The sequence below is a fragment of the Hyposmocoma kahamanoa genome, unplaced genomic scaffold (assembly GCF_003589595.1).
Source record: "Hyposmocoma kahamanoa isolate Upper Pololo Valley unplaced genomic scaffold, ASM358959v1 192, whole genome shotgun sequence".
NCBI lineage: Eukaryota > Metazoa > Arthropoda > Insecta > Lepidoptera > Cosmopterigidae > Hyposmocoma > Hyposmocoma kahamanoa.
The window spans coordinates 8833551-8860640 of record NW_020653719.1 but is presented as its reverse complement, the minus strand read 5'-3'; the positions used below and the strand labels follow the sequence as shown (position 1 = coordinate 8860640).

At 36.7% G+C, this 27090-nt stretch overlaps 1 protein-coding gene across 2 annotated transcripts; it reads left to right on the top strand.

The window, feature by feature from the left end:
- LOC113226585 (dihydroxyacetone phosphate acyltransferase) lies at positions 1–26968 on the top strand. Of its 2 annotated transcripts, XM_026459278.1 has the most exons (11): positions 1–183; positions 1878–2054; positions 8315–8444; positions 12334–12537; positions 14239–14390; positions 16440–16932; positions 19861–19998; positions 21113–21192; positions 22283–22444; positions 24243–24391; positions 26676–26968. In XM_026459278.1, exons 1-11 carry the CDS (start codon positions 1–3, stop codon positions 26824–26826), a joined length of 2019 nt encoding a protein of 672 aa, XP_026315063.1. In that variant the 3' UTR covers positions 26827–26968. The 2 variants fall into 2 exon arrangements, with proteins under 2 accessions (XP_026315063.1, XP_026315064.1); XM_026459279.1 differs by lacking the exon at positions 1878–2054 and having other exon boundaries at positions 39–183.
- The last annotated feature ends 122 nt before the right edge of the window (positions 26969–27090 follow it).

Sequence of the window (27090 nt, the reverse complement as noted above, 5' to 3'; positions counted from 1 at the left end):
ATGAGTGAAGTTGTGCATTTCCATGATATTTTGGAGCCGAGGAACACTCAATGTGGTATATTTTCCTTCATGACGAAAGCATGGCATCCACAAAAGTCGTTTATATTGGAAAAATATTATTCACCGCAAGATTTAAAAGACCTTGTCGCCACTTCTGTTTATTTAGATTCCGTCATTGAAGCGGTAAGAATATGCAAATAATAATTAAGACCAAATATTATCTAAAGAACTGTTGTTTTTATCAACCCTTTACAGAGGGCTCCTAGTCTGCTAATTTTAAATTTTCTCAGTACCATGAGTGTAAATGACAGGATTTTGTATATTTGGTATTCTGCTAAAAATTAAGAGTAGTGACTTGTTAATGACTACCCATCGAGCTTCTAAATATGGCGAGTTAATGATGTAATCTACTAATGTTCTATATATATATATCATTTGAAGACCAAATTGCTTCACTGCTGTGGGTACGGACTATCCTCCTGACTCGAGTTCTGAATCGAGTATTTAATTTAGTGCAGATATTCACGGAAGACAGTTGCCTACAATAAACGCACAGATGGCTTGTATATGAGAGTGTTCCATACGGAGCAATCCACATCACTGTAAAACGATGCTCATATGCTCTGCAAGGATGGTTGGCTGATAAATGTGCACTTCTCTTAAACCAGCCTAAATTATCCTCCTAATGCCCAGCAAACTGCAATGGGATAAGTGCTAAACGCCCAATGTGTCTTAAAATGTATTAAATCTAATTACATGCTTCAGGCCCAAGCAAGGATGCCCTTAGTTTTGTATGAAAACAATTTTTTTCTACATACCATAGGGTTATTTCGAAGGATTATAAGTTTATGGGCCAAACTAACAATTTCACCACTTTTACTTTTTTGTGGGAAATGTTCCATTTCATTGTAAAATGAAGAATATCCCACAAAAAAGTGAAAATGATGAAATTGTTAGTTAACTAACAACTGATAATTTTCACTTTTTTGTGGAAAATGCTTCATTTCATTATAAAATGAAAGCATTTCCCACAAAAAAGTGAAAATTATGAAATTGTTAGTTTGGCCCTTATACTTAGGTCTTACGGATTTATGGTCTTATGGAATACATACCAATAAATTTGAATGCAGTTTTTTCATTATAATATACACTGGGCATTTATGTGATCATAGGAATAATATTCTCTGGGTCTGAGTCACTTCGCATATTATGTATCTGGGGCCTTAGGAGATTAAATGAAAATTAATACTAAGGCAACTTCTGTCGTTAGTTTTTTATATAATATTTTCTTTTTTATATAATATCCAATGACAGGACGAACAAGTCGTGTGCCTGATGGTAAGCTATATGCCTATCCATAACAGTTACAGTGCCATTCAGAGCTTTAAATCGCAAAGATCTGAGGGGCACTGCCATTGCGCCTGTCACCCTGAGACATAAGTTGACAAGTCCCACGTGCCTGTAATTTCACCAGCACCCTTACCCTTCAAAACCGGAACACAGTAATGCTGACAGTAATGTTTGGCGGCAGAAATACGTAAGGTAGCAGTACTTCCCTGGACGAACTCTTTCACAAGGAGCTCTACTGCTGCTAAAACTGCTACTAGCATTGAATGAATGAATGCCATCACTGCCACTCCACCGCAACTCAACTGCCATTGCAACTAGTTTTAGCAGAATAACAACTATGATCATAATTGCAATATGATCGAAGTGGAATGTCAATGGTATTACAATAGTGGCTTCAAAAAAATTTGCAGACTTAGGGCCCTGGTGTAGAAAGAAGTTTCCCTATATATTCTGTAGTTTAAGACCATGTAACAGAGTGGTTGTTTATTAGTTGCACTCCAAAATTTAAAAACACTAAAAAATATCAGGAAAGTGCAAGAACTGGAGTACGTAAAGAAAAACTCAAGAAGGAAGTCCTAGATTATCTGGAAGAGATGGGCTTGGATAAAAAGTTGCACACTATAAGGTGGATGGGCATCTTATTCCTCAAGGTCTGCTTTATGATGAAAATTGGAGTCTTTGTCAATGAACCTGCAGTTATGAAGGTAATTTTAAACTAGAACAGTTGGTTTAGTAAAATGTGTAATTTATTCCCTAGTTTTAGACCAGTAGCTGGTGTAGTTGTCTTTTTTTTTATGATACTAAGTAACGTTGAAGACTAAATGCGCCTGATGGTAAGCGACACGCATGTCCATAACAGTTGCAGTGCCACTCAGAAGTTTAAATCACAAAGATCTGAGGTGTCTAAGGATCTCAGTGCCTGCCACTGCGCCTGTCGCCCTGAGAAGGAAGTTGAAGTCGAGAGAGACGAGTCGAAGGCTTAAAAAAAAGTTTTGTAAAAATTGCCTTTACCTTGCTGACTGTACCATTTTTCCAAAATCTGTGAATGCCAATCAAAATATCTTCAAAATTCATGGATAGTCTTCTAGAACCGTTTTCCTGTAACTAAAACGATCAAGGTGGCTGGCCTTGCTGCCCCGTCTCAAATTTACATTCTGTATATATAAAATATAACCTTAACTTTCAAGTTATAACATATTGCCGAACAAAATATTAATAGTTTGTCTTGGTCATGAAGCCATCAACTCAAACAGTAGGTTGTCGTGAGACACGTCACACTTAGAAAATTAAAAGTTTATGACATTACTTATACTCATATAAGTTTTTTTTTTTTTGGAGACTCAAATTCATTTATTCCAAAATTTACAAAATGCATTTATGAACAATAATAAAATGTATAACCTAAAGATCAGCACAAGGCTTCGTCAATAGTCACGTCATATAAGTAATGTCATAAACTTACGACAATAAACTATTGAGGTTGAGTTGTATGTCTGGCTTCATGATATTTTCACTTTAAGGCTAGTTAACTAATGGTCAGGGAGAAATTACTTAAAGTTCGAGAAAAAAGGAGTCAAAATGTCCCACCCGTTACTGTGGAATGGCCCTAAGGTAGCAGTACTTCCCTGGACGAAATCTTTCAAAAAGAAGTTCTACTGCTACTATCTGACTGTGACGGTGACTAAAACCCCACGGTGTTCCGTCCCTGCACCCTTTGCCGGGACTACGGGAACGCTTTCGCACTCTTCCGTGGTCCCGACGGCGCTGGCCCTCGGCCAAAGGGCCCTTCCAGTTGGGGTGGAGCTGGAGAAACACCACCCTATTCATCACTTACAGGGGCACGCAGGAACACCGCGCGCACCACCTCGGTGCCTATACATTACGGGAGGCGGATGCCCCCGCGTCCACCACCATAACCCCTGTTATGGGAGTTGAAGGGGGGCATGACAGCCTCCTCAGACGGGCGTCTGAGGAGGCTCTGTCATGCCTCTCTCTCTGTCATGGCTCTCCTGCGGCGGATTGGAAGGAGGGTGGTGGTCCCTCTCCCGCTCCGCGGCTTCCTTCTGCGTTCATTACGCGTTCGCAGAAGGATACTACCTCTGTTCACGACCTGTCACTTTCCAGCATTTGATTAATGCAGGTGACAGATCGTAACGTACTGCGGCAAACAGTTCACGGTGCTCATTGGTCCAGGCTGGCCACACCTGGAGCGTGTGCTGTGCCGTGTCTTCGTAGCAGCCAAATGGTGACATTCGGTTGTCGGTTCCCCCCTGGCTATATATGAAGTAGGTACTTCCCGAAGCATCCAAAGCCCGGAAAGCACCTGCACTAGCCGGAAAGTCACGGACCCATGCGCCCTGTCCATCCAGTGTTCAAAAACCGTACGCATAGCCTCCACAGTCCTGCGCCCGGCTCTAGGTTGGGCCAGTCGCTCCCTCCACTTTCTAAGCAGGGACTGACGCGCATGGAACTTCCACACCTGCACTTCCTGCAGCGTGGAATCATCGCCACTCACACTGTACAGCTGCTTCAACTGTACCAAGCACAAGTCCTGTCGCGTATGAAGTACTGCTGCAACCTATGGGATGACTCTGTTAAAACCATCTGGCCACCTTCGATTGAGCTGAAAAGCGTGCCGAGAAGTTTATAGAGGACTAGAGGATTTAGTTGAGGCGAAGCTGCAAAGTCTTGAACACCCCCGTAAAGTTGTCTGCTTATCGATATTCTACAGAATGTATCATGGAAAGTATTTTCGATAGAATTGCATGATTTAATTTCATCTTCACCTTTCCATCATTGGGGGGACTAGACTTAGGCTGGGCTTCCACCCCTATATTATGGGTATTCCAAAGATTCCACATTTATGAGGCGAACGGGTATGGAGTGGAATACCTTGCCTACAAATATTCCGTGAACGCTATAACTTGGATCTTTTCTAGGCTAGAATGAATAGGCATTATTTACGTGTGCATGCTTCATCATCGACCTCATCGTCACTTTCCACCAAGTGAGTTGGAAAGCAAATGCGCAATTTTTTGTCATAAAAAATGCTGATTGCAGTCCCTGATGATATCGTACCGTTTGACATCGACCCCTCTGTATCCTGATACTCATATGCGGCCCGCCACATTATAAAGGCAATATTTCCTGATCAAAAAAATATCTCATTCATATAGCGCAGTTAAGACCATTCTATGCATTCAAGGTCCACTACAAGTACAGTTGCAGATGTTATGTAGGTACATATTTACATATTCATGCGTATACATTTGTGTACGTGGCTTACCCATCTTTACTCATAGTGTAGCTTGACCATACATGAACTATTGTAAGTTACAATCAAAGCATATTATAAGTTAACAACTTAAATTTTGTGTTGCGGATTTATAAATAATTAATTTATTCTTATTACAACACGAACGTTGCAGTTAAATGTCAATATTACAATAAGATTTGCGTTTTGTGACAAGAATATATTGTAGTTCCAGTCTGTAATTCCTTTATACTATGCAAAGCTATGATGATGTCATTACATCAACAATGTTGTTACTGTCAGTTTTAAAGCGGCAGCACACCGACTACACATTGACGGATCTTGTTCCGTTGCAATTACGTTGCACTGGAGGCAATATTCAAACAAGTGTGTATAATTGGATGTGCTGTTGACTACATAAACCATTTAGAATAGACTTTACACATTATGACAAATTGTGAAGAAATCGCGCTAAAATACCGCTAAATACTACACAATTTTTTTAATGATACCAAGTGACAGAACGAATAAGTTTTGCGCCTGGTGTTAAGCGACACGCCTGTCCATAGCAGTTGCAGTAATAAAGAATTGCCACCGAAATTGGACGTAGTTAAGCAAAAAGGATTCAATCCACAAAATTATCAAAAAATGAGTTATATGTACCAAAAGTTTTCTAAAGTCTAACCTCTTAGATTAGCAAAAAATCCAACATCTAAACATGAATTAATATCTCTGGAGTTACATGACATTATAAGTTTTGAAAATAAAACAAGAGTGAGAAACACTTTTAAACTGCCGTACCTCGAAAGTGACTGGATGTGTATTGGCTTCTTTTTATATAGATTTTAAGACTCGTGGTTATTCACTAAATGATTATCACTAGTATCAAGTTTGAGTCAACCCGTGACCATGGAGCGTGCAACCGTTCCGAAATATCGGGAAAATAAAAAGAAGTCATACCGTGGCTTCTTTTTGTTTAACTACGTACAAATATTGGGTAGTGAAAAGTAACCTGAAAATTACTCTCGTAGTTTGATGTGACGATATGTGTAAAAATCTACATATCGGTCACACTGCTGGGCAGGGGTCTCTTATATTATTTATTTACTAATCAAAAGTATTCAAAGGTCTTGATCCTAATTTGTTTTCGAGATTGGGATTTCAGTTCAGGAAAAAATTTCAGTATACAACCTTTCTAATCCCACACATCAAATTTTTAATCATACACATCGTTGACTATGAAACGATTCAAAGTGTCTAGCTACATGTACTCTTAATTGTAAGAGATAAAATTGAAATTTGTTTGTTCTTGGAGTTATAAAGTGTTAGTAGCAGTAGAGCTCCTTGTGAAAGAGTTCGTCCAGGGAAGTACGGCCACCTTACCTATTTCTGCCGCCAAGCAGTAAAGTAAGCATTACTGCGTTCCGGTTTTGAATGGTAAGGGTGCTAGTGAAATTGCAGGCATGTGGAACTTGTCAACTTATGTCACAGGTTGATGGGCGCAGTGGCTGTGCCCTGAGATCTTTACGGTTGAGGGCTCTTAGTGGCACTGCAACTGTTGTGGACAGGTGTGTTTCTTAACACCCGGCGCACGACTTACTCGTCGTATCTTCTGTCACTTACTTCATTATAAAAAAGACTGGTACAGTAGGGTCGTCGGTATAGCCGGACGCAACCATAGATCTATGGTTGCGTCTGGCTATAACGACGACGACGAAAAAAAGGGGAGATATGTAATGACGCTATGTAGGATCGGATACCGATGTCGCCACCTTTTAGCTTGTGTGCAATTCAAACTTTACGCTCTATTATCTACTACCGTAACTTAAAGATTGTGATCGACATAACACGATTTTAAAATTTAACAAAATTAAACTTACAGTCACTCGAGTAAAAGTTATATTACAATATTTAATTATTTTTTTCATCCTGGTTCAGCCAGTCACCATCAGGTGACGTTTTAGTAAAAATGCTACTAGTATATAATAGCTCTAACTATTACACGTTAGATGGCGCTGAAACTCATTTTTCGTAATAATAAATATTAAAAATAATATATAATAAGAAATAGTAATAAGAAAACCAACATTTCGAGTATCCTGTAACTTTAAACCTTCTCTTATTTTGAACTCATTGGAAAAACTTAAAAATTAAACATATTCTACGTTTAATCTACGAGTATAATGGAATTTAAATATGTAAATTACCTGAAACAATAATACACATATATTTTTCTTCAATCAATAGCGACATACATATTGACATGAAATTGAAACGGTTGTCCGAAATATGAGTTGTGTTAAAGTTACTCGAAATAAAATGTTTAGTAATAAAATAAAAGAAATCAATTTAACGTGAATGCTTTTCGCTACGATATTTTAGGGACTTTAATTACAAAAATCATAGTAAGAAATTCAAACATTTCAGTAAAAATTTATTGTCCATAAACATCAGTCATTGTAAATGAACATCACTATATTTGAGTCTAGATATTTGTATGGAGACAAAAAGAAAACATTGAATATTAATAGAAATAGTAACTAAAAATGAAAATAGCCGGAATGTTATCTCACTGGTTTTAAAATTTTTGTTTTCACTCAAATTTTTACAAGATGTATCGCTACAACTTGGCATTTTCACGGTTTACGAGAGATCTTGTATGTACAACGATCGCCATGTCACTGTGGCGATGTTTGTAGGCGTGTCACCTCGATATGATCATTTTGATCACATCGAGGCGACACGAACCACGCCCCCATACCAAATCTCCCCTTTTTTTCTATATCTATGGACGCAACAGATAATAATAATAACGCCCACACTAACATAGCTCCGCATTAGGGAATATTTCTCCTGGCCCGGGAATCGAACCTGGGACCTCTGCGTGGCTGTCCGGCATGGTAACTGTTCAGCCACCGAGGCAGTTACAGATGGTTCGGTGCTAGGATACGCAGATTACGGATGGTGGGTTTCCTCTACACCTCTTCTCCGCCTTTATTAAACCGTTGTCTTCGCATCGGTTCATCTTTCTCAGTTGTTCACAAGAGGCAATTCTAGAGACAGGCAGACGGGAATCGTTTTAGGGAATTATATTTGTAACTGATTTCAAAAAAATAGGAAACTCTTAATTCGTATAACTACCTAACATAACTGTATGTTTTTTACTTTTTTTTGTATGCATGTTATGCGATAACTCGATAACGGCATTTGTGAACCGATTTTGATGATTCTTTTTTTGTTGGAAAGAAGTACCTCAGTAGTGGACCCATTTAAATTTGAAGAAAATATTCCACCTCTAATGGTGGTAAACTAGTGGTGAATGACTTTTGAGATTGGTTTTTTAGTACTCTGTACTGAGATGAGATGATTTACAAAAGCCAGTTTTGGGGACAAGTACACGGGAATTGTTTTAGGGACTTATATTTTTATGACACAATTTTCCTCAGGCCTCTTTTGTGTTTGTCAGTTTAGTGTAGTTGTTATGAACAAAACAAAAGTTAAGACTAATCAAAAGTTAAAAATTATATAATATAATATAATATTTAAAAAAAAAATCTAGTTAATCAAAAGTGCAGGCTATGGCAGAATATATCGAGGGATATTTACTAAGTAGTCCTGTCTAGCTCAGTCACAGGCCCATGAGTTTATTATTAATTTCTATTACTTATTTTTAATGCTGCATGTTAAATAAAGTAATTTTGATATCTACAGATAAAGTCGACAATGGGCCGTAACCCAGTGATGTTTCTTCCCACACATCGCAGCTACGCGGATTTTTGTCTGATGACATATCTTTGTTACCATTATGACATCGACTTCCCTGCCGTTGCCGCTGGCATGGGTGAGTGCTTAAACCTTTATTATTAATCTTCTAAAGGGTATAAATTCTGCCTTCCTTATCATAAGTAACGTTATCTACTTTTTAGCGAAATTGAGTTATTAACATATTTATGATCAGCGAAATAACATCGACAACCCCCTATAAGCGGTTTTTTATATCTAATTTAGTTTCAGATTTACTGTCAAGCAAAATCGGCGCAAATGTCATTTTTCAAAGAAAAAAAAACTAGGTACCAATATCTCGAAAGTTGCCAAAATGCAAATGCTTTAGTTATGACAACGAGGGCAGAATTAGGGAGGTACTATTATGAATAGATTAATATTATCATGAAAACTGACAAATGCAATTTTGAACCCTTAAATGGTAGCACTGGTAACCTATCACAAACTCGAAATTTTTTTGTCCCAAATAACGTTTCTTCGAATTTTCATTGCACTGAAATATATCGAAACAGTTGTTCTTTCAGGATATCTTGAATGTTTATCGCAAAGACACGATTAGGTTCCGTTAGATTAGGTTAAATTAGGTTTAAAAAAAACATTTCCGTCTGAAAATTACTTTCGAGGTTATGAAATTTCGACCAAACGTTATTTCTGGAAAATATTATTTCGGACTACTGGTAGGTAATCTTCATTACCGAGTATAGGTCTTTAGTTCGTAGATCGTCACGTTTGAAGTCTACTGAATGTCATTGAATTTCATTAGTTAATGTTTGAAATAGGAACCTACCTTTGCATGAAATGTGCTCATTATCTTTTTAAATAACCCTTTTAAATAACCCAGTCATTTATATGCCAAAAACTCCACTAGTGCTACCGGTTACCTACGAACTAAAGACCTATACTCGGTATGAAATTCAAGAACAAAAATGTAAACAAACCACTGTCACTGATCAAGTGATATCTCATAAATTATAAACATTTTGTTCGAGTTTTAATAAAGGTTATACTCTTGATATTAAAAGTGCGTGTAGTACGGCATCAAAAAACGTATAAAGAAAAAGGGCAGCCAAAAGTTGTTTATTCTCGAAATGTAGTTAAACATCTTGTATGTTTAGAACTTTCCACATTTGCAGGATTCTTAATATATTTTATTGTAATACAACTTAAAACACTTTGTTTATATTTTTAATCTCGAATTCCATAATTCCAGGGCCGTGTATAGGGTCGCGGTTTGTCACTTTTACGCTAAATTATACTGTTTTGAAATTGCCCAATTTTATGTTATTTTCTGAATGCTACAGAACAATTTCTATAAATTTGGAGAAGTCATGAGCGTTCGAACAAAATTAATTCCATAATTATGTCTACATAACTACCTTAATATTTGAATTATGAAATCAAACGCACGCACTCATTGCCCCGCACTAGGGAAAACCAGTATAGCGGGTGCTATGGACACACACATTGACAACCACAAATTACACCCAAACTCACGAGACAAATATATGTAGGCCATATAAATATTTCTCCCGACCCGGGAATCGAACCCGGAACCTCTGAGTGGCAGACCAGCGTGGTAACCATTCGGCCACGGATGCAGTTAATATACATTACAACTATAAAATGCATACCAAGGCAGGTAAATAATAAAATAAAAATTATTTATTATCAGACAATAATCAGTCCATAGACTATTAGTACTTTCAACTGAATGACTATAATATCCGTTCAAATTGCAATTTTATGGTCGCTTTATCGAACCACACATTTTGTAACGTTTAGTTAGATATATCGATATATAGATAAATCGTCTGTCACGAAGTGACCTAATTATTTGAAATGGTCAAGAAGGTTTAAAGTTATACCTTTTAACCAAATAGGAGGCTAATTCGATGGTGCCGTATTTTTTATAACTAAATACCATTACTCACTCTTTTTTTATTATACTTTAAACTGTACAGCATATGTCTCACAAACTTCCAACAGTCATCTTATACCTACCAGCCACCGAGGCATCAAAAAACATATGAAGAAAAAGAGCAGCCAAAATTTGTGTATTCTCGAAATGTTGTCATTAGGATAACGAATTTTACACAATTTTTGTTATTAAACATATTATCAAAAGGTGTTTAAAAGATACCTTTTGATAATATTATGTTTGTATGTACATACACACAACGTGCACACAGTTAAACATACTACAAAATTTTTGTATGTTTAGAACTTTCCACATTTGCAGGATTCTTAATATATTTTATTGTAATGGCAACTCTTTTGTTAACATTTTTGATCTCGAATTCCATAATTCCATGACCGTCTATAGGGTCGCGGTTTATCACTTTCACACTAAAATACTGTTTTGAAATTGCCCAATTTTATGCTATTTTGTAAATACTATAGATTTGGAGAAGCCATGAAGTTTCGAAAACATTAATTTCATAATTATGTCTACATAACTACCTTAATATTTCAATCAACAAATTAAACGCACACACTACAAAAAACCTGTATCGCGGGTGCCATAGACGTGCACATAAGTAGACAACCACAAATTATACCCAAGCGCTCAAAATAAATAAATGTAGGCCGTACAAATATTTCTCCCGGCCCGGGAATCGAACGCGGGACCTCTGCGTGGCAGTCCATCGTGGTAACCGTTCGGCCACTGAGACAGTTAATATAGATTACAACTATAAAATGCATACCATGGTCGTGCGAACTGGAACAACTGTCAAGTACAAACTTTTCAATACCTACAGAGTACCCATCCTTACCACATACCATGTTCGTATTCCGTATCCACGCAAAATCAAAATGGAAAATGACTGTACCGGTCACGTTACTTCGTAGATTATCGATTAAATGATAAACATCGGATTGTCGAATTAAAGCAATATAACTTGTAATCTTTATATTGATTGTGTGAAATTCTTCATACGTAGTACGTAGTATTTTTTATCAAATCGTATTTCATAGAAGCTATGTGGGTGTGATCGACCAGATGGCTTTCGATGGAATGATTTTCGTTAATCGGTACTATACCCACACATTTATTTTAAGATTGCACTCTTTCTTCCAGATTTCTGCTCAATCGTAATATTACGGCTTTCGATGGAAGGATTTTCGTTAATCGGTACCATCCAGTATATAACCAGAAATAGAGACGGAGTGTCATTTAATTTGTTTGAAAACTATTCTGCCAAATCATTACGGTGACAACTGCGCTCCGATTTGCTAGCCCGAATTCGAAACAATTGACGAGTGTCGTCAATTGTTTCACTTCAATACGATCAGTTAAACTTGAGCTTTGGTATAATGGACGAAAATTGAAATATTACATATTTAATAACCGTTGAAATGTGATTCCGTGTGTTTTGTAATTAGATGTTTTGTTGTTTTTTCCATACCACCGAATAGAACAGCACGGCATTGTTAGAGATATAATCTTTATTACAATAAATACAGAAAATTTTTGGAATATACTGAGACGTACACATAGGTCAGTTATTGGCGCTGTACTATTTCAGCTTTCTAATTTGTGATTTCAGGCCTGTAGCTTGATTTTGATTGCCTCTCCCGATCGGAAACTGCGTCTCTTCCGAGTCGAGGCGCATAATTGCGATTCACAACTGGCCGATCGGAAACTTTGACATTTCAAATCGGAACAATAGTTGATTTAACTCACAAATTAGAAAGATGTAGCAGGAATCAGGTTCATCTTCTCGCTCGGAAACCCATCTGATTTCGAGACTCGGATGGGCTATCCGATCAGATAGATTCCGATTAGAATTAAAATCAGCCTGCTGAAATGAAAGTGACATAAGGCCCATTTGCCTGATGAGTTGCCAGGGTCGGATGGCCCTTATTTCGTCTCTGTTTCTGGTTACATACTCGATGATCGGTACTACACCCACACATTTATATTAAGATTGCACTCTTTCTTCCAGATTTCTACTCAATGGTAATATTAGGCCGACGCATGCGCGAGACGTGTGCTTTCTACATACGGCGTACTCTAGTCGGAGCTCCGTTGTACGCAGCTACCCTAAAGCAGTATGTCAGAACGCTGGTAGCCAAGAGCTGCGCGCCTATTGAGTTCTTTTTAGAGGGTACACGGAGCCGTAGTAATAAAAGTTTATCACCTAAATATGGTAAGACCTTTTCACTTTGCATTCTAGGTTGACCTTGCGCAGCATCAATTTTGCATTATGAAAGCAGCGATGTATCGATACAATCGATACATCGCTGCCCTTATAACGCATAAATAAAAAAAACGCAGTATTGCAAAATATATATATTTATTAGAAGCACTAATCTGAAAATTACCCTCGTACTATGATATGTGTAAAAATATTGTTTAATCATCACTATGTAGTGTATTTATTTATATTATTAGTCATCATTATCTACCCATTTATCGGTCACATTGCTGAGCAGGTGTCTCCTATATTATTTATTTAGTAATCAAAATTATTGAAAGGAGACTGACTTGTTCCCAATTTGTTTTCAAGATTGTTGGAAAATTAATTGTTGTTCATTTTATGCGAAGGGAGGGTGGGATAATTAACTGCATGAAAAAATATTCAACACGAGCGCAGCTATTTTGCACGATTTAACCTTCACTGGGTTCGCGGAGTAGCAAATTAATTTACTTCCACTTTTAGATCTAAAAAGTGTCATAGTACATCAAAAATTTAAAAGTTTATTTTTCGTAAGTTTATGATGTAGTGTTATGTATGTAGTTTAGTCATGGAATAAAAGATGTTGTTAGTATTTTACAAATAACTCTGTATAGACATGACACAGATACTGGTTAAATAAATGTACTAGATTGATGGCATCATCCATAAACCTTGACCAACAAAAACCGACGACGTCGGTGACACAGCGCTTTGCAATATGGGCACTGAGGATTAGATACCCGTTAGGACTAATTGGGATACGAACTTTTTTAAATTCGGTCTGGATTTTCTGGGTTCTAGTAGTACAGGGAATTCCCTTTATTAAGTTCTATACAACCTGAAATGGCTTTTTCACGATTGAAAAAAAAAATTACCTCGAAATTTACACTAATAACATACACTAATGTTTTTTTTTTTTTATATCAACTGAACTAAATAGAACCCATATAGTAACGATATACATTTTTCAAATGGTTTTAATTTCGTTTGTAAAAAAATAAATTATGAAATAAAGCCAATGTCTGTGACGTTCGACCCAAGTAAAATAAACCATATTAGTACGGGAAAAATTTAAATTCGAGCCGAGGTAGTATCCACTCTTAATACCAGCTAATTAGGCTGAGACGATGTGCCAACATCCCTGAGTACACCTGTACTGTATATTTCTCCAGTTCTTCTACCGAAAGGTTGGTCTTCTCTTCCACCAGAGGAGTCATTAGTTTCGTAAGACCTTGACTGCCATGTATCCAACCACGAAGTTCAAGTAAAGATTTAATGTTTTCTATGAGGCTGCCTACCTCCATGACCTGAAGAGCAACTCTTCTTGCGCGTACTCTGGTTTGTGACCCAATAATTATATGGGGAAGACGGCCCTCGTTGAAAGAGGCAGTTCTTGGGACTCTGCCCAGCCCAAGTGATCATAATCGATGAGGGGACATCAGCAGGTGTCAATTTGGTCCACGGAAGAAGACTGTCTGTTGGTGTAGGTATGGCGATGCCTTCCATGGGCAGATTCCATAAATGCTCTCTCAACTTTTGAGTTAAGACAGTAACACAGTGAATGTTCTCCAGTGTGCGTTTGAAGGGCTTGTTTTTGGTGCGCTTATATTCTGTGATTGATATTGATTTTTTAATATCGGGCCTAAGTAATTATTTACAATTTACCCTCAGGAATGCTATCAATGATGCTAATGCCCTTCTTCGCACGAGAAGTTAATGACATTACCATCGTACCCGTGAACATCACGTACGACCGGCTCATGGAGCAGGCTCTGTTTGCATATGAGCACCTTGGAGTACCTAAACCTAAGGAGTCTACTGGCGTAAGTTTTTTCTTTTTTTACCGACTTCAAAAAAGGAGGAGGTTCCTAATTCGACTGTATTTTTTTGTGTGTATTTTACGCGGTTACTCCGGAACTTGTGGACTGATTTTGATGATTCTTTTTTTGTTGGAAAGAAGGCACCTCAGTATTGGTCCCATTTGAATTTGAAGAAAATATTCCACCTCTAAGGTTGGCAAACTAGGGGATGAACCCGGTTTTGCGCACTTTCCAAACAAAGTGGCTACCGCAAAGACGTTACCGGTCTCTTGTATCAATTATTTCTTTACTAATGATATTAAGAATCACATCAACACATTTTATACGTCCTACTGCTGGGCACTATCTCCTGTCAGGCCATAGTCCGCCACTATGGTCCAATGCGGGTTGGGGACGTCCTACGTTTTCCGAGGATAGTGAACCTTCTTCGACGTGCAGGTTCACAACCCTCGGTATATATTTTAATTTTAGGCAAGTTAGGTAATTGCTAGTTTAGTTAAAACAAATTATCGTTAATGGAACTGTACTGTCTTTTATAGATACTAGGAATAAACGTCTCTATCTATCCGACCGTGTTCAGTTATGGCGACCCCTTTGAACGCTTCCTAGTTGGGTTGGCGCTGATGCGTTAGAACATAGTTTTCCAAAGTGGTCCCCACCGCTCCAGTGCGCGCTGAAGAGTCCTAGGGCGGTAGGGGCCTCGGAAGCAATTGCGGGGCGTTGATGCTAGAGGGTAATTCTGGGAATTCAGAAGGGGGAAGGGGGTGGGGGGATCGGGGGGCGTTAACCACACTATTTCGTTCATTTTCTTTACTTTTCTTGCCTATTTCGATCTCTGCCCATCGGCTCTCAGTCTCCATCCGACATTCGTCCGAAACAGTTACTGCCAAATGAGTAATTCTCAACCAAATAACAGGACACATGACGCGAATGAAGCTTCTTACTTGATATTATAATAATAATATTAACGCACCAACTCAACATAGCCTCGCACTAGAGAAACCGAGTCGAGGGCGCCATGGACACTCACATAGACAACCACAAGTTACACCCAAACTCTCGAGAGAAATAAATGTAGGCGATACAAATACTTTTCCCGGCCCAGGAATCGAACCTGGGACCTCTGCGTGGCAGTCATGGAATGGTAACCATTCGGCCATGGATGCTGTTGTCATTGTCATTAGTTTGGTCGAGTATTACTTATTTCGCACCCTTCATGGAAGAATGGCATAAGTGGAGTTACGTTATAAACATTTATTGCTCCATTAGATACAGAAAAACATAACCCATATCCTCTCCAATTGTAGTATATCTATCGACTAATATTGTAGATAGAGTTACAAGAATTGGAGAAGATGTGGGTTATATTTTTTTGTACCTAATGGAGCAATAAACATTTTTTCACTGCTCATGCTCTTAAAGTTCGTATTTATGCTGGGTGTAGCTTGCATGAAATAGGATTTTATGCTCTAGTGCATAAAATAAAATCGTCGTTTAAGACCGAGGCAATGACGCCTGCGCCAACAGCCACACACGCTAGAACTTTATGAAATAAAGTTTAATTTTTTTTTAATCCGTGTTATATTACAAAATTGAAAAGGTAGGCAATAGTAAATCTAATAAGTTTAAATAAAAGCTTGTAAAATATAACTGACCATTACGTTGTCCGACCTGAGTCACGTGTAGAAAAAAAAAGAAGTACATTGGCGGAAAGTTCTTATTTTTTCTTGGCAATACTTGTGTTATCGTTTATTTGTAATATTGCTGTTTAATTGCCTCGCAATCGAAGTGAAAAGCAGAGTGTATATATATATGTTCATAAAACTCATTTTACCCTCGACCTATACGAGGATATATTCGTCTCGGGTAAATGACGCATTTTATGCACTTGTTGTACAATCTACTATTGACGTAACTCCACTTGCGTCATTCTTCCATGAGGGGTGGGGCGATTTGACTGTATTTGTTTCGGACGGAGAATGAGAGTACAGTTTTATGTAAATATATTTCATGATGGCTAATATTATTTTATTAATGCAACTTTTCTTTCAGGGTTTTCTAAAAGCGCTACGAAGTCTGAACGATCATTTCGGCAACATATACATCAACCTCGGCTCCCCATTATCCGTCAAAGATTACATCCAAAACGACTACAATATCTCCGAAGAAACTCTTAAACCGTTAGACCTACAACAGTTAACTCCGGAGCAATTCTCAAAAGTTCAGGACATAGCAAACTATGCCGTAACTTTACAACAGAAAAATACAGTTGTTGTAATAACAAATTTAATTTCCATAGTTCTTATGCAAAGCTTAATAAAGAACGAATTGTTATCTTACGACGAAGTTTTAAAAGAAGTTCACTGGGTGGTAAATTTGTTAAAGAATCTTGGTGCATCGGTTTTCGAAAATGATGTTAAGAGTAGTGTGGACAGAATTTTAGTAGTACATAGTAAAATGATCGCTCTGGATAAAGATAAAAGGCTCAGATTGATTTCTGGAACTTTGATGGATATGTCTGATGAAGTCAAAGCCAAAATGAAAGGTATGTTGTTTGATTTCTTTGTTGATGTTGAAATTCTTTAAGTAAATCGATTCGCGCTCTGGCCAGAATGTGACCTGTGTTATAGCATAGTTTTAATGTTAACAAGTTTGTGAAATTAAAACAATAACTGGAGTACGTTCGGATGCTTTTAAATCTAAAGTTCACTTTTTCACATAAATGGCTTTCGAAACATGGAAACCGCTTTTTAAAATACATTTTTTCTTCTGTAAAATCCCCGGGCGAAATGGCGTGACATGTATAATTTTTGTATCTTAAAAAAAATACATAAGATTTTGGCTCACTATAAAAGGTCTCATGATGAACCAGTGATGAATTAAACGATGATGTGATGTTTTCGGTGAAAAAATAATAAAACCGCTAAATTTTTCTTGAAGTTTTTACTGTTTCACACTTTCTATATAAGATGAAAGTTAATTTAAATGTTGCGTAAATTGTACACTCTTTCGCGACTTTGCCGGATTCTTTTTCATACAAAAGCGCATATTATATTAGCGAATTATAACAGACTTACCGTCAACGTAAAATGACGATATTTAAAACGACTACCTACGACGCCTTTAGGTTCGCAATGTCCCTTTTGTAGAAATTCCCCTTTCTGAAATATTCCTTTACTTTGTAATAAACACAAGACACTCTTAAATATACACTATAAGAAATCTATAAAACTTAAAAACTTGAATACGCTTAGTTGACATAGCGTGTGACACGGTTTGCTAGAAAACATTGGTTCAAATCCAGCCGATCTTAATAATCATACGTTATAGTTTTGTTTTATCATGATAATACTGCAATTCGCGATTAAGATAAAAAAATAGACCATATTGTACGACGATGTGCATTGAAATGAACCTGAGAGATAACAAAATATCAGTCAATGTTCGAGTGCACAGCGATATCATTTTGAATTTTGAATTACCTTCGGCGTTTCTACTTTTAGGAATTAAGAACAAAAACTGGGGAAACAAAGTCGATGCGTTTAAAAAAATCACAATACAATAACTTTTTTATAAAAAAAAACCGACCTCAAAATTTAGTGATGAATGAGAATGATTTCAATAAAACTTGGCAAATAGAGGTTCTATTTGCCAAGTTTTATTGAAATCAATTACCGGAAAGCGCGCGAAATCGGATACATCCCATAGTTTGCCAGCCTTAGAGGTGGAATATTTTCTTCAAATTAAATGGGACCAACAAAAAAAGAGTCATCAAAATCGGTTCACAAAATAATGGTTACCTATCAGTAGTCCGAAACGACATTTTCCAGAAATAACATTTGGTCGAAATTTCATAACCTCGAAAGTAATTTTGAAAGGAAATTGTTTTTTCTTATAAACCTAACTTAAACCGAACCTAATCGTGTCTTTGCGATAAACATTCAACATATCCTGAAAGAACAACTGTTTCGTTATAATTCGCTTTTCGGTGTAATGAAAATTCTAACAAACGTTATTTCGGACAAAAAGTTTTCGAGTTTGCGATAGGTTACTCAAAATAATGTCGGAGATATCGCGTAACATACATACAAAAAAATCAGTGGAATTAATTCGTTAAATCAGTTTTTTGAAGTTGGTTAAAAAGGGTGTTTACGCGCATAAATAATCTGTAGTAAACCGTGACTTTTATCTCAAAGAGTACAAAGAAAAGAAAACTGACATATACGTTTTGGAAATATGCCTCTTTGTACGTAATCAAAGTAACCTTTTTATTAAAATATCCAATGTACACTCCGTTAATAAATATAAAGATAAAGAGCATCAGATAAGAACAAAGACCGTTTTTTCTCCATGTAATAAAAAGCGCGATCTTTGACTACGGCATTTATATAACGGTAATCAGAATTTATAACAGATTTTCGATTGATATTAAAGGCTGAAACAGTAATTCGAGGCTCATTTAAAGAAATGGCTAATTGACAATATTTTCTATAATGTAAATTAATTTTATAAAGAGTCGTAAAATATTTGATAATTCTTTCATTTAGTGCTACATTGACGTAGTTGTAATTTTGGCAAAATTGAATCGAATATCAAAATAACACATCTGTAATATAAGAAGTGTTTGTAATGAGCAGTTGCAGTGCCACTCTGAGTTTAAATCGCAAAGATCTGAGGAGCACTACCACTGCGACCGTCATACTGAGACATAAGTTGACAAGTCCTAGGTGTCCGTAATTTCTCCAGCACCCTTATCCTTCAAACCGGAATGCTCCCATTACTGCTTGGCGGCAGAAATAGGTAAAGTGGCAGTACTTCCCTGGACGAACTCTTTCACAAGGAGCTCTACTGCTATTAAACTGGGTTTAATTTATGTGTATCCATGGCACCCGCGACACGGGGTTTCCCTAGTGCGGGGCTATGTTGAGTGTGTGCGTGATTATTATTATATTTAGTTTTATTTTATGGATATTTAAATTATAGATTATTTTAATAGAATTTTTTTGCGACCTCTGTGGTCGAGTGGCTTGCACACCGGTTGCCATGGTGTCGCCATGTCTGAGGTTCCGGGTTCGATTCCCGGCCGGTTCGATGTTGTTTGGAAACCTCTGCTCCAATTAGTCAGTTTTGAATGAATTATATATTGCGTATCATTCGACAATAAAATCATATAATTGGCAAAATGAGGTTCTCACTACTTTAACGCGAATTAGCTATGTTTAAATCTTGTAATCAAATTATTGCTCACTACTCTTTAACTGAGTTAATTTATAAAACTGGATTTTATAATATTTCTTGTTTTTATTGATTTACATAAGAAGTACCTGTGTCCGCCAGTACCAAAAAAGACAACAAGAAAAATACTAAAATGCCGTCTGGAAAAAAATTAAATTCCACACACAAATGTATAATTATAATATGATATGGTATGGTGTAAAGGTGGTATAAATATTTCTAGTGCCGTTTGTTACAGGTCACATATTAAAAGCAGAGACGATGGTGAACGCCGTGCCAATAGTACAACTGCAGCTTTACGTCAACCCTGTACTCCATTACCTTGTTCCTCCTGCAGTCGTTTCTTTACTTGTACAGAGATCAGTAATTCACAGAGGTATGTAGACTAAAACTATTTACTTGGCATCTCTCGGCAATCTTCGGATTTCCGTTTGCATCCGAATACAAATTTCCATGTTATTTTTAAGTTTATCATCTGTTATAATTTGAATTCAGATGTATGTGCTTAATTTATTTATTGTGTGAAATAGCTCACTATACTCTAGCCAAATTCGATGTAGAATAAATGTCAACAAACAAAAACATTTGATTTTTAGGGTTTTTATCCCAGACTCTTTCACAGTTACAACAATTTCAATATTTTCCTACGAAATTCAGTTAGATTATGGATAATACTAAATCTTGAAGCCATGTTTGTAATGAATATTATTCAAGAGAAGTTTAAAACTACTTAAAAATGACACAAAAATGACCAGTAATTAATTATTTGTAAAACTGTGTCATCCCTAATGACTTTTTGATTTGAAGGGAGAGATTGCAAACATTCGAGTTCTAGTGGTAATTCAAGTTCAGAATCGGAAATAGATGCTGGATGATATAATATGTAGTAAATTCATATTATTATTATTATTATTTATAATAATTGGCTAAGTAAGTATTATTTCTACGTAACCCAATTACCTATTTAAATTCCAATTACGAGAGCAGGTCGTGGGGGCAGAGGAAGCTTTAATAATGAGCATTAAAAAAATGTTCTTTTCCTATGTCATCATTGGTTGCCTAGCAACGTTTTGTTATTAAATATTCTACATCGAATTTGGCTAGAGTATAGTTTTGTTATGATTGTGAATACAAAGTTCGAACACACAGAAAAATTTTCGTCGACTTGCAGCTAGATTTTGATTGCCACTCCCGTTCGGAAACTGCGTCTTTTCCGAGTCGAGGTGCATAATTGCGATTCACATCTGGCCGATAGGACACTTTTGCCATTTCTAATCGGAACAATAGTTGATTTAACTCACAAATTAGAAAGATATAGTAGGAATCAGGTTTATCTTCTCGCTCAGAAACCCATCTGATTTCGAGACTACCCGACCGGATCTATTTCGATTTGAATCTAATCTATAGTGTATCACATTATAATGTTAATCACTAAAACAATACGGTAATCGCTGACACCATTTACAGAGGCCTAAACATTTTTATTCCAGATGAATTAGTTGCAGACTTCAACGGAGTGAGAAAACTGCTGAAACACGAATTTTTCTTCGTCGATAGAAATGAGGATGTTGTAAGTACAACATAAATGCAATGTTGCGCCGTTTCCGTACAATTTTGATATTCTATGGCAATTCCAATTTCTTGGTTATTTATTTATTTTATAATATACTGTGGCACCCAAAGCACTCACAAGTACAAGTCAATACTTAAAATTACAAGGTGAACAATAAGACAAAAAGAAAGTAAAACTATAAATTAGTCAATTAAATTGTCATGGACAGGCGTGTAGCTTACCATCAGGTGCACGGCTTGTTCGTCCCGTCACTAGATTTTATAAAAAAAAATAGTAATAACCAATAATGTTAAGTACATCTATGATCATGTCAAGTAGTTATTCAAAAATATGTCAAAATGTCAAATGTTACTTGTCGGTGAGCACATCGGCGTCACGTACCTCGTCTAGGAGGAGTATTGAGCTAGGCAAGAGATCGAGGCGTGGGGGAGTTGCGGGCGAGGTTCGTGCGAACACCGTCTGGAAACGCAAAGTCAAAGTCAAAGTCAAAGATTATTTATTCCATAGGTAAAATAAATTTACACTTGAAATCGTCACATTTAAGCTACTGCTCGTTCTCTACGCTGACCTCCCTGAGAAGAACGAGCAAGAAACTCTAGGAACTTTTGGAAGCAAACATTAGAAGTGAACGTGCAACACCTAATCGCGTATAATTTTGAGGCACAAACAAACGAATAGATTGAAATATTACTGGGCTATCTATATCACTTCTAAGAATCTTACTGTAATGTATTAATAGATTTGGTTTTCGCCTAAACTTTAATGTCTCACACCCTACAATACCTGAAACTTATTTGGATTGTAGAGGGTAGTACCCGTACTCTCTCTTATAGAGATACCTACAGAACTGAGTCTGTATCTTTTCCAGCAATTTTTTTTCCAGGGATCCCAGACCACAGAATTCTTCAATTTTTTGTTCTATAAAATTCATGAATTACATTTACAACATTGACAATTAGTCATGTCTAAATTTATAATCGAGTAACAGTAAAAAAATCGTTATGATAAAATGACGCTAATAGTTGCTTTTAATGATCCCGCAATATTTTCACAGAAACTCTTCAATAAAAACACTATACCTTTTCAGATATTTAGTAACGCACTTGAATACTGCATACACAGCAAAGTGATAGCCAAACAAGGTGATACGTATGTGATAGGGGCCGATCACAAACTGCAGTTTTTGTTGAAGTGGTCCATTTCACCTTTCTTAACCACCATTTTGATATGCATGGACGTCATGATCGAGGTAATGTATACATTACCTAAGTTATTTACATTAATATAGTGTTTTTTTTAATGGGACTGTTCATGGTATTTTTCGTTTTTATGGACAATTCACGCTTAACTAAAAAATTGACTATGTCAAAATTGTTTTCATAAAAAAATACTTAATGGTTTCTAAGACAGTTTCCTTGTATCTTCTATGGTTTCGAATTTCCTCATACTGTCCCAGTTTAAAAAAAAATCACCCTATATATACATATCAAAATGTGTGCTGTTGGATATTATATAATAAATCAATTATAAATATTAATGCAATAAACAATAGTGCATTGAGTATGACTTTCCAATCTTACGAACAGTAATGTCATTCTATTTCTGAAGTAAACCCACCCAGAAAACTAATGTATTTTACTACCATGATATCCATATATTTTTTGTGAAAATACTCCACTAAAGTATGAATCATAATTAGTTAATTTAATTAGATAATTAGATGTCCAAAATGTAAACAAAAATGTGTCATGGTCAAAATGTGAATGCTATATGTGCTAAATATACTGTGCTAAATCTTCTATTTTTAACAGAATTAGTAAAAAAAGAACGTTGTCTTTTTCTACAATTTTAATTATCTATTTCAAAATATTAACAATAAACAAAAAGTTTAACAATAACACACATATTTAATAAACACACTACGGAGACAAGAAAACATACGAGTTCGAGAAAGGAAGCATGAATGACATCAATGACACGACATAATGGCGGCACAAAAATATTTTTGATCCCGATTGTGTTACCAGTGCGCAGTGTCGTAAAATTATTTGCGATCTTACGATTAATTAATCCTTTTGTTATAATTATTGTATTAAACGAAATTAAATAAAAATGTATATTGCAAAGTGTAAATTGTTCTAAGTTTTAATTATTAAGAACAAAGATTGAAAACTTAGAATAAATTCCTTCAATCCGGCCGGATTCGAACCGATGTCTTCTAGTAAACCGTGCCAGACACTATGCCAACTAAGCCACAGAACGAACCAGCGGACCTTACGAACTTTTCTATGTGCTTATTGCTGATGTTTGTTTATGATTTTTAACTACTTTTCACGCCTGTTCTAAGTTTTATCAGATTACAGCTTAAAGAGAGCTATAAACATTTATTTATTATCGTCAAAAATTGGAAAATACCATTGAAAATGCATTATTTTGCTCGGTTATATATAACCACAGACCACAAACCGTGGTTTTAACCTTTGTTTACATTTTTGACATCGCATTATGATTCGTACTATAGTTTGTTATTACATTGATACAAAGATCTAACAAACACAGAAAAAAAATATATCTTACTGGCTAGAACTACTACTAGTCTGTTGCCTCACCGAGACTATCGCTCTTACCAACTAAGCTACAAATCGAGTCAGCAGATTTTACGAATTTCTCTATCTAATTCTATGGCTTTATGGCTCTTTTGCCGTAGCGCCATGTTGTGACAAACTTGTGAAAGGTTGTAATATTAAATTTATTGAATATCACGAAGTTTTACTATATATTGATATTCAATTATTTTTTTGTAAAATCACTCCGCTGTTTTAAAGAATAATTTATTCGATCTGGCTGGACTCTAACCAGCGCCTTCACTATACCGTGTCTGATGCCCTCCCAACTGAGCTACGGAACGAACCAGTAGACCTTACGAATTTTTCTGTATTTCAACTAGTTTTTGTCGTACCGCCATCTGTCAGAAATCTATGAAAGTTTTTCTGCACTTAATGATGTTATAAGACTTATTAATATTATAATAAACATTAATTTGCCAGATACACTCCTGTGACCACAATAAGGCATTGAAGATGGTGCAAGAACGAGTCGAGTCACGTCATGTCCACCCGTACTGCCTAAGTCTGGAGTGTATAGGCAACTGCTTGCAGGGATTAACATTGGCCGGAGCCCTCGCTAAGGACAAGACGTAAGTGGTTTAAATCGAAGTCTTAGGTTTTTGTGATTGCTGCATATTGGAAATGAAACTATTTTTCTCCGGATCTAGAATTCGTACGTTTATTATTTTTTTTTTTTCAAGGTAAAAAGGTAATTTATCGTGATACGCGTTGGAGTAAATAAAATTCATTTTAATTTTTAATTTTTTGTGTGTAGAGCTTTTTTATATTTACATACATTTATTTTTATATTACATACAAAAGAAGCTTATTATTAATACATCAAAATTGCCGGAATATCGAGATGCAGGTGATTAAAACAAGTAGTAATCCTTAATTTAAAAACCCGTGATCATGTCGTTGCCGTTATGGAATCTCAGTTTGGGACGACATGAGCCATTTGTCGCCCCCCGCACATGATGTATTAGAAGTGATCATAGAAGAATGAATGTTGCTTTAACAATAAAACGTTACGTATTGTGAAGATATTGGATTGTATTCCACTATATTTGAAAACAAGCAAACCTGGGGTATATTGATAGTATTATTATTGAACAACTAATGGAGAGATGCCGCAAATACGACCGACTCTTGTGTCTCGCCTTCGTCGATTATGAGAAGGCTTTCGACAGTGTCGAACACAGGAACGCGACTATGCAAGTGCGCATGCATGAACCCTCAAGCTTCATCTAGATCATACGTGGTGTCAGACAAGGAGACACCATCTCTCCCAAACTCTTCCTGTCCTGGAGACGTAATGAAGACACTCAATTTTAATGAGAGAGGTGTTAACATCAATGGTCGCCGCATGTCGCATTTACGTTTCGCAGTCGATCTTCATCTGATCTTCATGGGTGGGAACTCCGCTGATCTCCAGGCTATGCTCCAAGACCTTCACGAGGCTTCACTAGATATCGGCCTTGAGATGAACAAGTCCAAAATCAAGATCATATCCAACGGTCCGGGCTCAAAACCCACCGTGTTCGTTGGGAACACCCAGCTAGATGTAGATGACGAGCACATTTTCTTGGACACTGTTTATCTTTTGGCTGAGCTTCCCAAGACAAGAACATTGCAAGAAGGATTCAGTTGGGATGGGCCACCTTTAGAAAACTAGAGGACGTCTTTAAATCTAAAATCCCTCAATGCCTGAAAACTAAAGTTTATAACCTATGCGTCCTGCCCATACTTACTTACGGTGCCGAGACATGGTCGCTTACAAAGGAATACATGCACAAAATCAGAGTAGCACAAAGGGCAATGGAGCGCACCATGATCGGCATTTCCCTCGTCGACCGTATACCCAACGTGGAGGTACGACAGCGAACGAGTGTGGATCGCGAGCCTAAAATGGAGATGGGCAGGACACGTTGTTAGGCTGGACGACGACCGATGTACAATGCGGTCACTGATACCGAAGGCGTTACCCGGTAGGAGCGAGACGTCCTCCAGGAAGACTATCTGCTAGACGGTCGGACGATATCGTTGGGTGGCCAGAAGATTGTAGATGCGTGCAAAAGAGGAGGCCTATACCCAGCAGTGCGTGTTAACGGGCTGAGATGATGATTATTAAAAATATAGTCACAATATCGAGACTTTAATACTAGCCCTAGTTATGTCACTGTGGGTCGTACGGCCAAGTTTCATAGAAATTTGCCCATCATCCTTTAATTTACTCAATTTATTAACATTATATAGTAATTTTAATTAAATGTCACAACCATTTTGGTCAATTACAAGCACCTGGGACTTGTCAACTTATGTTTCAAGGCGACCCTCAGATCTTTGTGTTTGTTTGTTGTCAGATCTGACCACTGCAACTGTTCTGGACAAGTGTATCGCTTTCCACCAGACTCACGACTTGTTCGTCCTTGGTATCGTTAATAAAGTCCTTTTGGGCTCTTCACAACACCTTTTGAGTCCCACAGTCACAACGACTTAGCCAATAAAAAATAGTTTCATTTCCTATGTTTTAAAACATTTGAAACTAAGAGTTTCAAATGACAAAGATCTGACCACTGCAACTGTTCTGGACAAGTGTATCGCTTTCCACCAGACGCACGACTTGTTCGTCCTTGGTATCGTTAATAAACACCTTTCTTAACAAACAAAATTTTTATAGATTTTAAAACTGCTTTTGAAATTTTTATAAACGCTAAGATGATTTTATAAACTGTTACCTCACACAATACAATAAAGTATAACAGGACCCAATGTTTCCGTGGACGGTCCTGTGGATGCTAAAATCAAATACTTCGCCACATAAGAATATCTATACCTTATTTAACACTAAATACGACACATTTTTCATTCCAGGGAAAAGAACGATGTACAATACACCGTGGCAACCGAAAAAATGAAGCAAAGTCATCAATTAATAACCTCGATTTTACCTCCCATAGAAGTTAATTTCGGTCGGCGTAACGATGTTGTTCTCGATTTTCGGACTGTGTCATCTCGTTTATAATTTTGCACTTTTAGCTGGTTTTTCATGGTATTATACTTTGAGGATGAACTCGAATAATATTTTTGCATAGTTACAACTACACTAATGTGATTGCTTTCATGGTGTTATGGGATTGGCTAGAATAAAAATTATTGGTATTATAGGATGACCACTAAAACTGTCAAACATGGCAATTCTAATTACAACAGTGAGGACTGCAGCATATATATGTATATGTGTGCGTGCGTGCGTGCGTGCGTGCGTGTGTGTGTGTGTGTGTGTGTG

Coding starts and splice junctions, on each gene's coding strand:
- LOC113226585 (XM_026459278.1), top strand. CDS start 1: ATGAGTGAAGTTGTGCATTTCCATGATATTTTGGAGCCGAGGAACACT. Junction 8,445..12,333: donor TGCCGTTGCCGCTGGCATGG/GTGAGTGCTTAA, acceptor TCTTTCTTCCAG/ATTTCTACTCAATGGTAATA. Junction 16,933..19,860: donor AGTCAAAGCCAAAATGAAAG/GTATGTTGTTTG, acceptor CGTTTGTTACAG/GTCACATATTAAAAGCAGAG.